Source organism: Polypterus senegalus, chromosome 2 (genome assembly GCF_016835505.1).
Source record: "Polypterus senegalus isolate Bchr_013 chromosome 2, ASM1683550v1, whole genome shotgun sequence".
Lineage (NCBI taxonomy): Eukaryota > Metazoa > Chordata > Cladistia > Polypteriformes > Polypteridae > Polypterus > Polypterus senegalus.
The window spans coordinates 320,762,735-320,776,365 of NC_053155.1; the positions used below are offsets into that span (position 1 = coordinate 320,762,735).

Below are 13,631 nucleotides of genomic sequence, written 5' to 3' on the forward strand. Positions count from 1 at the left end.
TAGACTCTCCTCCGAGTTCTACTCAGACTTGACCCCAGAGATAACTGGAGGATTTACCTCAGAAGCAGCTACTGTGTGAAACTTAAAAGTTCCTTCCAGTCCATTCTTCATTGGGCTTGGAGTTGGGAGGACAGTTGGAGACAAGAGCTCAACTGATAAGGAGAACAAGCTTTAAAAGTTTGGAGGGTTACCAGTGCTACTTGAGATGGACTAAGGCCTCAAGGCACTTCACCAGACTCACAGGAGTACAAATCTCGTGTCAGACAGCCAGGGTTGATTTTTTTCTTTTATTTTGATGGTTTGATTGTCTCTTCCCATGCATTGACTTTGATTTTTGGTAATAAAATGCCCTTTTGTGGTACTTTGTTCTCCTTAGAAATTATTTTGGTCCTCTGACCGTCCTAGAGCACCCTCTACCATTCACACAGTCTTTCCGTAAAGACTTCATTAATTTGTGTTGTTTTTCTTGCTTCTTACAGCTGTACTCGCCGCTGTGCCTGAACCACAAAATGTGACCATGAATTCTGTTAACTTAGGGGCCATTCTGGAATGGGAGTCCCCCAACTTAGACGGGGCGGTGACCTACACAGCTGAGGTGGCCAGGTAAGTGGTAATCAGATGAGCAAATAAAGACACGTATTGGTAGCAAACCTGAGAGTGACTTAATTCCGGCTTCATTCCTTGTAGTAATTGTTACCAGGAAAACAAACCTCCTCCTGGCCCACTAGCAAAAGCTCGGCAAGTGCTGGTCTGGGTCAAAAATGAACTGGAGATACTTAGATATCTGAACAACAAAAGCGGACATGTGCATCTCTAAGCATTAAATTGAATCATTTAGAGACTTGCCGAGAAGAAGTGAAGTAAAAGTACAGGCTTATTTGCAAACCACAAAGACAAGTTCCACATTTGTAGATTGCAGTGAACTTTTGAACTAAATTGTTTTATCTTCAAAAATACCTTGCTCTGACCTAATTAATAAAAAAAATGCTTTTTAGGAGAATAAACTTTTTTTTTTTTTAAATTAAAATGAAGTGCGCTTGGAAAGTGTTAATATTTATAAGGAATGTACTTTTTATGTCACATGATATATAATGTTAAAGTTAGAAAAGGAATGACTACATCACCACATAGCAGAATGACCATTGTAGGCTAAAGACAGAAAGGTTGCTGGTACATCCTTCTACTGAGTCGAAGATAGAACTTAAGGAGACAGGGTCAAAGACATGATTTACAGGACGACATGGGCTGTAGGCCTCCAACACGTAGCCGGACATATTAAAGCCCACAGGGGTCACAACTTCCTCCAGATTTCTTGCCCTTTACTTTGGGAAAGAGAAATGGATAACTAGAGTTTTTCCCCTCTTGCCATACTGTAGTTGGTCAGAGTATTGTCACATATACGGAGTACAGTATACTGAAATGTTTGTTTGCTTACGTGCCCATCCATACAACATGTCGCCACACTCTGCTGTGACAAACAAGAATTCCACAGGTCTTGTTTTTTTTTTTTCTCGGGTCTCTGTTATTGAGCTTGAATACGCTGTTCTTGTGTTTGTACCCATATGATGAGCCATTTCGACACTGTGGCTTTCTATGTGACAGACATTAGTCAGCCCCTACCACACTGAGCCCTGTCCCATGCATATGCAACGTGTCAATATGAACGTCTGTGGATGCTTTTGCTTTGTCTCTTTTGAAGTGGATTGAGGACATTTCATGAAGTTTTACTATAACAATTAGGTTTTTCATACAAGTGTGGTGATGCGACGGGTATTCTTGCAGCTCGAGTTTATTCCTGGCTGGGGTGTTTTCATGTCCTCCTCGATCCTGTGGGTCCCTCTCCATAACTCATCATTGACTTGGTATGTGGCCAGACGTGATTATGTATCAGGTGTCAGGTGAGCTCATCCAAAGCCCAGTTAGCTGATTGAGTCTACTACTTTTTCTCTAGTGACTACGAACAACATTTTGTCGGGTTTCCACACGTTGGACAGTACCAACTATGTGTCCTAGCAGAGACAATTTGTTGCAGTGGCTCCGGTGGTACAAAACAGAACTTGTAGATGCACCTCTTCAGACAGGGTTCTTGCCTTAAATTAATTGTTGTTAATTAAAGGAACACTCATCAGGTATAGAAAAATAAGTGGAAGACTTGGCAGTGAGCTGCATCATGGTGGCTAAGGTACTGTCCTGTGTAGCACAAGGTTGCAGGCTCCGTAATGAGCATTGACCACCACAGTAGTAACTAGGATTGAGCACTGCAACAGTAAAGTTTTATATGAAATACAATATCATTGCTAAATCATCATTACAATATTAAAATTGTCCTTGATATATCAAGATTATAGCAGACCGTTCAATCGATCAATCAATCAACATTTATTTATATAGCACATATTCATACAAAAAAATGTAGCTCAAAGTGCTTTACAAAATGAATAGAAAAATAGAAGACACAATAAAAAATAAACATAAGTCAACATTCAGGTCAAACTCCAGTGCTCCCCTAGTTGGAAACCCAGGTACACCTCGTATCTTGGGCATGTAGTCTATGGTGTCTGACTGAAGGCTGACATTTTTTTTTTTGTTACCTTGACACCCTCAAGCACCCATGCAGGGTTTACTCCAGTAAGCAAGGAATAGAAAAATGACAACCGAGTGCCCCAAGTTGTTATCTGCATGCGGGGTCTTTGAGTGAATGCTTGCCCAAATAGAGAAGCATGGTTGTGTGTCATTTTGGTTTACTCATTACAAAGCTGCAGTTCTGGATTTTTTTTCCCCTTCCAGTTTTGGCCTAGAGAGGAACTGACAAAGTGCAATGCATTGTTGACAGTGAGCCAGTCCTTCACTTTTCTCATCTCTTTCTCAGAATTAGCTTTGATGAAAGCCGGCTGTGTTATTTCCTGTGAGATCAACTAAGTGAAATTCAATTTGAATTATGCAACATTCTTTTTATGAGGAACGAAAAAAAACTTCCTCATTGTCCTTGATGGGAACTTTGTGGCAGAATTCATTTTGGTAGGAGCCTTTTGTCTACTTGCTGGAGCAGTGACTTAGCATGGTGACAACAGCATTGGTGCCAGCTTATTGGCTGGTCATGTGAGCACAGGATATGACTCAAAGTCAAGTCAAAGTGAACTTTATTGTCATCTCAACCATATACAAGTATACAGATAGACGAAATTGTGAAGCTCAGGGTCCACAGTGTAACAACATGATGTGCAAATAGTAAATTAAAAATAGAATAAAAATTTTAAAATTTATAATTAAAAACACAAACAAGACAACACATTGTGCAAAGATAGGACAAACAAGTAGCAGCAATATTGATGTGTAAGATATGTAATATAATAAGTAAATAAATAATAGATATAGATAATACAGAAATTATCAGTGTATGATAATAGTTGTTTAAGACGTGTGTAAACAATGACAGGTCAGAATGTTTCATAAATCCTTAGAGGTCAGTATGAGATTTTCAGTTCTTGCAGGATAGTGGTTTTCATGTATAAAAGTTCTGTTTTTAGTGGTGGTTGAGGCCGTGTGGAAGGTCCCGGGGGCAGCCTGGTGTTAAGGAGTCTAACAGCTTGGGGATAAAAACTCTCCTGCAGCCTGGCAGATTTGGCTTTGATGCTGCAGTATCTTCTCTTGGATGGCAGAAGTCCATGTGAGGGGTGTAAGGGGTCCTACACAATGCTGCAGGCCTTGGACACGCGTTTGTAAAATATGTCCTGTAGTGAAGGGAGAGGCACCCCAATAATGTTCTCTGCTGTCTTCACTACCCTTTGCAGGCGCTTGCGGTCGGATATGTTGCAGTTGCCATACCAGACAGTGATGCAGCTGGTCAGGACACTCTCTATGATGCCTCTGTAGAACATGGTGAGGATGGAAGGGGGAAGACGTGCTTGATTCAGCCGCCTCAGGAAGTGTAGTCTCTGCTGGGCTTTCTTGATTAGTGATGAGGTGTTATGTGTCCACGTAAGTTCCTCAGTTAAGTGCACACCGAGGAACTTGGTACTCCTAACAATCTCCACATCTAAACCGTTGATGCTGAGCGGGATGTGGGCAGGACGTGATTTTCTGAAGTCCACGATTATCTCTTTTGTTTTGTCGACATTGAGAGATAGATTGTTGTCTTCACACCATGCGGACAGCCATTTCACCTCATCTCTGTATGCTCTTTCATCATCCCTGCTTATCAGTCCCAGCACCGTCGTATCATCCGCAAACTTGATGATGTGATTGGTGTTGTGTGTGGCTGTGCAGTCGTGAGTCAGCAGGGTGAAGAGCAGTGGACTAAGCACACAGCCCTGTGGTGCTCCAGTTCTCAGTGTGATGATGCTGGAAGTGTTGTGGCCCATCCGAACTGACTGGGGCCTCTCTGTCAAGAAGTCCAGGATCCAATTGCAGAGGGTGGTGTTTAGGCCCAACCTGCTCAGTTTTACAACCAGCTTTGGAGGGATGATTGTGTTGAAGGCAGAGCTAAAGTCTATGAATAGCATCCTGACATATGTGTCTTTTTTATCCAGATGTGTCAAGGAGAGGTGAAGGGCAGAGCATATGGCATCCTCAGTTGACCTGTTTGAGCGGGTATGCAAACTGAAGAGGGTCAAGGGAGGCAGGGAGATTAGTCTTTATGTGTGACATAACTAACCTTTCGAAGCACTTCATTATGATTGGCGTGAGTGCAACTGGTCAGTAGTCATTCAGGCATGTCACTGATGACTTCTTTGGCACTGGTATGATGGTGGTTGACTTAAAGCATGTTGGGACTGACGACCTGGCTCAGAGATGTGTTGAAGATGTCTGTGAGGACACCAGCCAGTTGACTTGCACATTCTTTGAGCACAAGACCAGGTATGTTGTCAGGTCCTGCAGCCTTCCGTGGATTGACTCTGGATAGAGTCCTCCTCACATCAGTTATGGAGAGACAGAGTGCTTGGTCAGTGGAGGGAGGTGTTGCTTTTCTCGCAGGCTCTTTGTTCTGTGCCTCAAACTGTGCAAAGAAGTTGTTCAAAGTTGTTCAAAGACTTGCAATGTCAGCCAGGCTCACTGAATTTGAGAAATAACAATATTCACCTCGCTTTACATCTTGCTTAGACTTTGCAAAACTCTTAACATGATTAAGGTTTTAAAACCGAAATAAGCCAGGCTCGAAGGATCAAACCTTGTCGTGCATAACAGGATTTGTAAACTGTAGAATGAAGGATTGAGTATGGCATTAACAGGCTGCCCAGTGTTGTGAGATCACAGACTGTGCTTTGAGTCACAAAGCTGGTGACCCCACATGTTCTTGCATGGCTGCTAAATAGCCACTTGTACTGACCAGCGCTTAGGAGTTTCTACTGATGTTATGTTTATTCTCTGTTGGCGGGCACGCATGGAAGAATTTCAAAGTACTGTGTGTTTGTGATGAAAAGACTGAACTTGTATTCAAAACAGGTCCCGTTTCTTTCAATAGTACATTTTCGTACACAGGATGTAGCTCAAAGTACTTTACAGGATGTCTAAATGAAAAAATATAAGAAAAGAAAAACATTGCCCAGTGTGCAGAGCACAGCAGAGTTCTTACTTGCCTAACTGTATTATTGTAACATTTCCCTCTACTTACCCTTTACCTGTTTTCTTCACAGATAAGTGTGCTCATCAGATTCGTTACTGAGGTGATATACTGTCTTACTTTAAGATTATACACACACTCCTAGATAAACGCATACACACGGACTCCAACCACAACAATGTCCTATTAATGATGCATACACAGCTGGTTAATCTCTAGCACTTTTAACCCCACAGGTGCCTTATGAATAACACATACAAAACTTGTCACTCTCTTGGCACTTCAAGAGGCTTCTTATCAGCATGAACAACATACGATATTATAAATATATCTCAGACTTAAATATTACTTTGGTCTCTAGCAATATATTCAAACATGCTCAATATCCTTGGTCATAGGCCGTTTATTAACCAAATATGGCTTACTTTACGTACTGCTCCCTACTTTTGGATGGAGCTCTCATCCTCAGCCTTAATAAACCTTGCAGATTGGAGCATATGGCAAACTTCTGACTGCTCCAGGTGCTCTTAGTATCTACTTAATTTAATTACTCTAGATATGAAGACAAAGTACAGAAAGTTAAAGGCCGTGGTATTTATTAAAGAACAGTAATGCTAGAAGAGAGAGCATAAAAGAAAGCTTGAATATATATATATATATATATATATATATATATATATTATATATATCTATATCTATCTATATCTATATATATATATATATATATATATATCTATATATATATCTATATATATATCTATATCTATCTATATATATCTACATATATATCTATATATATATATATATCTATCTATATATATATATATATATATATCTATATCTATATCTATATATATATATCTATATATATATATCTATATATATATCTATATATATCTATCTATATATATATATATATATATATATATATATATCTATATCTATATCGTCTTTAGAAAAAGCTTACGAAAAGTTAAAGATGTCAAAGATGAGTGTCCCATGGCGGTGGTGTTTTAGTAATTGATATTCATGAAATGCTTTAGCTGATGATCAGATGAAAACGATTGCATGTTGCTCTCAGATGAGGCATATTTATTATAAAATTCCAAACAGAATTTCGCAACATGTAATTGTTACATACACCTGATTGGCTGGCTGTCAATATGATAGATGAATCTGCTCAAACTTTTTAATCTGAGCATGTCTGTTTTCCAGACAATAACATTTTTGATGTTTTAAGAGCCCTCCTGTCCCCAAGCTGTAATCTTGTTTGTTAATTTCTAGTCCTGGGTCCTAGGTTGTAAAGTAATCGTGTACATCTTGAAGCATCTGCATGTCTTCCTTTCCCAAGCTGTAAACCAATTTAGACCTGGGTGCAATAGATGTCACTGTGATTTGATTACTAGTACATTTCAGGAAAACTGGATGCTTTGATGTTAAAACTGCTCGTGCAAGTGTCCTTTATTTAAATTTATCTTGTTTGGCTTGAGCAAAATCTAATGGAAATAGAGACACAAAGTTGCATATTTTGCACACCAGAACACTAACTTTATTTATAGCTCCCCTTTCCAGTGCCATGATTAGTGAGTAGCAGTCTCTTGAATAGTAGATGGACTTGAAGGGAGATGGATACACACATAGAAGTGAAATGGTGCTGTATAATGGATAAGATGAATTGATCATACTGTGCAGAGTACAATGAAACTTCTGACTTGCATGTGCTAATCATTATGCAGTCTGTGGCTGCTGTCCACCTGCATGATTAGTGAGTAGGACTACTTCACCTTGAAGCTTCTGATTTACTTGCTTGAAAATCTCAAGACTCAGTTTACAACGCTAGTATCTGCCTTTAGTAGGCATGGGGTAGCTGTGTTCGTAAATAGGCCCACATTAGAATTAACGTTACTTATATAGTGGCAGGCAAAATGTTTGGCACCATTGCTTAAAATGTCTGTTACTGTGAATAGTTAAGTGATCAGAAGATAAACTGATCACCAAAAGGCATAAAGATGACACATTCCTTTAATATTTTAAGCAAGATTACATTTTTATTTCCATCATTCACAGGTATAAAATACAAAAAAAAAATCAAAAAGGGCCTGAAGCAACTGTATGGGCACCTGACATGGTCAGTACTTAGTAAGACCCCCTTTGTCAAGTATCACAGTGTTTTCACCCTTTTTGTAGCCAGCTAAGAGTCTTTCAATTCTTACTTGGGTTGTTTTTGCCCATTCTCGTTTTCAAAAGACTTCTAATTCTTCAAGATTCATGGATTGTCTTGCATGCACTGCTATTCTGAGATCTCTCCACAGTTTTTCAATGATATTTAGGTCAGGGGACTGTGAGGGACATGGCAAAACCATCAGCTTGCACCTCTTGAGCTAGTCCATTGTTGATTCTGAGGCGTGTTTCGGATCACTATCTTGTTGTAGGACCCATCCTCTTTTTTACAGATGGTTTGAAGTTTGCTTTCAGATTTGCTAGTATTCTATAGTTCTTGTGCAGTTTGCCTGCAACAGAAGCCCACAGCCTGATCGATCCACCTCCATGCTTAATAGTTGGAGACGTGTTCTCTTCCTGGCATTCAAACATGCCATTCCACATTGTAGCCAGAATATTCTCTTTTAACTTAATCATTCAACAGGACTTGTTTCCAAAATGCATCAGGCTTGCTTAGAAGTTCATTTGTTCACTTCAGACCCTGAAGCTTGTGGCTGGTATGCAGGAAAGGTTTTCCTCTATTGACTCTACCATGAAAGCCCAATTTCTTCAGGTGTCGCTGCACAGTAGAACATCTCACACACCACTCCAGAGCCTGCTAAAATGTCCTGAACGTCTGTTGCAGTCAGACATCAGTTTTTTTTATTTTTCCTTTCTATCAATCCAACAAGCAGTTCTTTCAGAAAGTTTCCTTGGTCTTCCAGTCCTCAGCTTGACTTTTACTGTTCCTGTGTACTGCCATTTCTTAACATCACGAACTGAGGAAACGGCTACTTGATAACACTTTGCTACCCTGTTGTCGTCTTCTCCTGCTTGTTAAGCGTCAGTTCGTTTATTTTTCAGAGTGCTTGGCAGCTGCTTAGAGGAGCCCATGGCTGCCGATGTTAGGACAAGCTGTGAGGAGTCTGAGAATTTATCCAGCTTTGCAACTTGCATCACCTGGGGGTTTCCTAATGATGTCTGTGAATAAGCCATAGTCCTAATGGGCTAATGAAGGTCTGAGGCCACCTTGGGAAAAGTTGTCTGAGACCTCAGATATCTTGGCGTGCCCAAACTTTAGCATGGTGCTTCTTTCCAAATTTCACTATACAATTGTACAAAACACAAACAATACACTGATCTTGTGTAAAATGCAGAGAAGAAATGTGTCATCTTTAACTTTATGCCTTTTGGCGATCAGCTCACTGAACTATTCACAGTAATGGACGTTTGAACTCTTTCAGGGCTGATGTCGACTTTTGTTGAAAGGATCAACTGTAAACTGTGACAAAACCAACCGTTATGTTTTAGGTGGACTCTCGTTGCTGGAAGGAAAGTTAGCTTCATTGGTTTGACCGAGATTTCCTGCACTTGTGTGAGTAATAAGGCACAAACAAGAGCAAAAATGGCACTGACATAAGGGCGAGAGAGCAAAGAGAATGAGGCTAAGGATCTATGATGAAATCCCCATCACTAGCAAAATAGATCCTACTCTGCTGGGCCCTTGAGGAAGGCCCTTAACCTGTAATTGCTCCAGGGGCGTTGTACAATGGCTGACCCTACGCTCTGACCCCAAGGGGTATGTGAAAACTAAGAAATTCCTAATACAAGAAATTGTATAAAGTGAAATAAAGAACAAAAAAAAAAAAAAGAATTGCTAAAGCAAAATACTCTGTTTGCCTATTATCTCCGAACTGGACTTTGACTTGTCGAACTCCGATTTTGATATAAGTGATCGAAAATGAATGTGAGGTTCCAGCTTCAGCTGACTGGTCCCCAGCTAATCGTGGGGCTAAACAGGTTCATGTAGATGACACGTCTATGGCAGTGTTCACCAGGAGGAATGCCACTTAACAATGGCAAAAGGTAGAAACCAGATTGCGATGTACTGCGACCGTGACCGCTGCTACTGCTGCCCCAGCCATGCAAAGACAGCCTGGCGGCAAGCCTGCCACACATTCATGGTAAACTGGCAGCCATAGCATGCAGCAACAGACGTTTTATGTTGATTTCTGTGTGAAACCATTGCTTTTCAGAAACTATGTTTTTTGGAAAAAAAATATTCAGCCCTCAAAGAGTTAAGCAAGGGGGCCAAAACCTTTGCATGCCAATGTAAATGGCCAGTAGAAAGATAGCATGGTGTGGCGCTTAGTGCCTCTTTGTTCAGTCGTGGGGCCCCCACAGTTAAACCGAAGATGTCAGGCGAGTCCTAGTGGACCACAGTGGCTTTTTTATTGTGACCCAAATTCTTAATAAGTCCATTCCTGCAGGTGAAGCACTTACTGCTCTTAACAGCATTTTCATGCTTCATTTGGTGGTCACACTTGTTAAGATTCTCCACCTGTAGTTACTTATTTTAGTCTTAAATAGCAGCTGTCACTGTTTTTATGGCTTCTTATTAACAAAGAGATGCAAATGACCATTTAATTTGTTTCCATGTGTGCAGGGCAGTGGAATCCGTACGCAAAACCTTGGACTCCTCTATTTGTAATTTAAACCAATTTACGGTACCAGTCAAACATTTGGGGGTCACTCAAAGATTTTCATGTTTTTGATAGAAATTGAGACTTTATCAAGACACCATTAAATTGATTTAAAAATACAGCCAAGGCATTACTGATGTGTATAAGGGTCATTACTGCTTCAAATGGCTGATTTTTAATTTATCATTCCCATAGCACTGCGAAGCCCCGTTTTCAGATGCAGTTCCTTCAGTGTCCTCATGGTAAATGTCCTCAGTTTATCCTTAACTAGTCATGTGTTAATGCTCAGTGGTTTTCAGAGAAACCTTTCTAACTGTGTTAGCACCACTGAGACCTGTTGTTCTGTCTATTTGCATTACAAGGTGTTGGCATTCCTAAAGTTCACATCTGGATTCAAGAAAGCCAAAATGAAGCAGTTTTTTCCAAGTTGCCAGATAGGGTGTTAGGTAGTAGGACTTTGTGAACCTTCACATAATGTCAACTTATAATATTTTAGAAAAAGTAAATGTATATAGAGACTGGTGTTGAATTGATGCCATAAATTGTAACTTTGGTATTAATACCAGCTTTTGGATCTCAGTACCAAGTACCGAAACGGTTCCAAAGCAAATAATGGAAAACTCCAAACACCTCAGCCTCCAGTTCTTCACATCTCCACAACTCTGGTGTGCCGTGGTTAAGCACCACTTCCCTCGATAGACTTAAAGTTCCAATTGCATTGAAGCATATAGTTTCTTTTTGTGAAATCTGCATAACAGACTTATTTCCAACAACTGCAATAGCAAGTGTTGAGGGAAAGGGGGATTGGATGGAAGGAAAGCTGATGTTTACCAGAAACCCTTAAATAACGGCACAGTGCCATTTTAAAAGTGGGGGTTTTCAGTACTGGTATACTGCACAACCCTAATAGAGACTGATGAGCTGGGGTGGGCTGAGAGGCTTGTTTTTATCAAATGCTTGTTCTCAAAGTAATCCTTGGGCCTTTGGTGGTGAGGACACTGTCAAATCAAAGTCTCACTGGCTTAGCTGGTCACCCAGGCCCTCTCTGGTCTGTGTACCCTATGTTAAAATGCTTGCATTGGAAATTATTTTGCAGTAACAAGAGGATGGTCTGGCACTGAGCCCATCATTGATGGTACCATCCAAGATCTGTGACACTGCAGCACAAGTTAGAAGAGTAAGGGAGTGGGAAAGACAAGCCATGATAAAGACCAGTAGAGCTCTCTAAAAAAAGGGGCACAGGGTACAGTAAATCTAAATGAGTAAACTCAACTTGCTGGAATCACAAGCTGTTCATGAAGTTCATGACTAATTGTGTTCTATTTGCTTCCTTTGAACAGGTCTTTCAACAAAGAATACGTACCCAAGTGCATACTGACCAGCGAGACGAGATGTGATTTCACAGCCCTTATAAACTCGATTGATCTCTTTGACTTTCGTGTGAAATCTCATTACAAAGGAGAGGAGTCGCCCTGGGTGCATATACAGGATTTTGATGCCGATAGAGACAGTAAGTTAACCTACCTGCAGCATGAAACGTGGCCCTCAAATTAGCAAGCAGTGAGTCCTTGAACCGTAAACCCCAAGTCTGTGGATTCTGTTGGCACTTCAGAAGCACTCTATGATCCCGAGTTACGGGGCCTCCCATGTAACCTGCATGTGCTCCAATTGTAAACATGATATCTGTGGACAGTAAGCTGGAAATTAAAGTCAGCAACCAACTATATACAACGTCAGGTGCTTTTCACATACTGAACTCTTTTTACACAGAAATCTAAAGACACGCGGAATAAGCAACCAAGTAATGTGATATAGACGTAGGCCTTTAGGGATTTTCAAACCTTAACTTCATGTTATTTTGGATAGATTTTGTGGATAGGACTAGAAAGCTTTGTTTGGGCTAATTGACCTGCTCTTTTCTAGATTGTTCTAATTCCAAAGCATACATTTTATTCATTTGCACCACTATGTTGTTGATTTGCACCCTTGTTTTGACTCTAATCCCTCAGATAATAGCCCGCTATATCCTGACCTTCTCCTGTTGAACTTCCTGGTAGCATTTTTAGTTCATTATTCCTTTTGTGATAGCAAACTGCCTAGGCTCAGAGTTGGGGAAGCAGACCTAAAACACAATGTACTTTCTGCCATGCTGACTTGGTGTTTGTGTAAAGGGCTCCCCCCAAACATAGCATTATACATTTCTGCTAAGCAGTTTACCTTCGGTCTCATCTGTCCACAGAATATGCTGCCGGCAGCATTGTGCAATGTCCTGGTGGTCTTTGCAGAATTAAAGTGCAGCGGTGTCTCTTTTTCAGAGAGCAGCGATATCCTCTATGGTGCCAGTTATGGGACAGCACTGGTTATTGCCCTGGCTTAAGTTTATTCCTTGGTTATTTTGTCCTTTTTAGGGTTATTTAGTTTTCCTAATGTTTTTTGGTCATTGTAACAATTTTCTTTGATATGATATTGTTTATTAATTTTATTTTTTTTGTGTTATGATACAAGTTTTGTTTTATTTATTTAAATAATCTGCCCTGTCTCTTTTATGTAGTGCCTTTGAAAGTGAGAGCAACCTGGTGATGCAGCCTGGGGACTGTCCTAGCTGTATAGAAGCCAAAACTGGTAATAGGAATGTCTGTTTCAGCATTATGTTGTGCTTCAGCAGTAGCAAGATGGCTAAAAAGTGGTGCACACTTCAAAATACCAGCATTTTACTTTAGACTAGGCCTCACAACTAGCAGCCAGGCCCCAAACTCAAAAGGCAGGCTTTCAGCCTAATCAGGCCCAGAAACAGTGCTCAAACTTTCCAATAGTAAATGTTCAAAATATCCACTGAAGGGAAGAAGAAACCCATGAACCTTGGGTCTGAAGAACAACAATAATAACGTTCCTTAATTATTAGAGAATTTATTAAAGAATTCAAAAGCGCACAAAAGTAAGTTTTGCCCAAATAAAAAAATTAACATGACAGATAACAGCAAACATTATGTAGAAACTAAACAAAACATGCAATAGCATACAATGGCAAAATACTTAATGAACATAATGTCAAAGAAAATTGTATAAAAGAAATGCAAATAACAAAATGTGAATGTGTATATAAATGTGCATGCGTGGAAGTGCGTCTGTCTGTCCGGCCTGGAAGTGCGAGGCTACAGCATGAAGTTCAAAGAGCCGACAAAGCAGCCCCAAGTTAACGACTTGGAAGAAGAAAGAAGTACGAGGCTACAAGCATGAAGCTAAAAGAAATCGACTGTGTCGCCAAAGTGAAACCGCTGAGGAAAGACAAACTCGCTTAGCTGCTAATACACAAGTGAGGCGAGCACATCGGCAAAATGAAATCTCCGAGGAGAGAGAAACTCGCTTAACCGCTGATAGACAAGGGGGGT

At 40.3% G+C, this 13,631-nt stretch overlaps 1 protein-coding gene across 1 annotated transcript in view; it reads left to right on the forward strand.

The window, feature by feature from the left end:
* The window catches only part of LOC120524098 (interferon alpha/beta receptor 1-like), an 84,206-nt gene that overhangs the window by 10,850 nt on the left and 59,725 nt on the right, over positions 1–13,631 (forward strand). The window contains exons 2-3 of the mRNA XM_039745966.1: positions 480–603; positions 11,583–11,752. Of these exons, the coding sequence (XP_039601900.1) occupies positions 480–603; positions 11,583–11,752 (294 nt within the window). The remainder of the gene's footprint in view (positions 1–479; positions 604–11,582; positions 11,753–13,631) is intronic.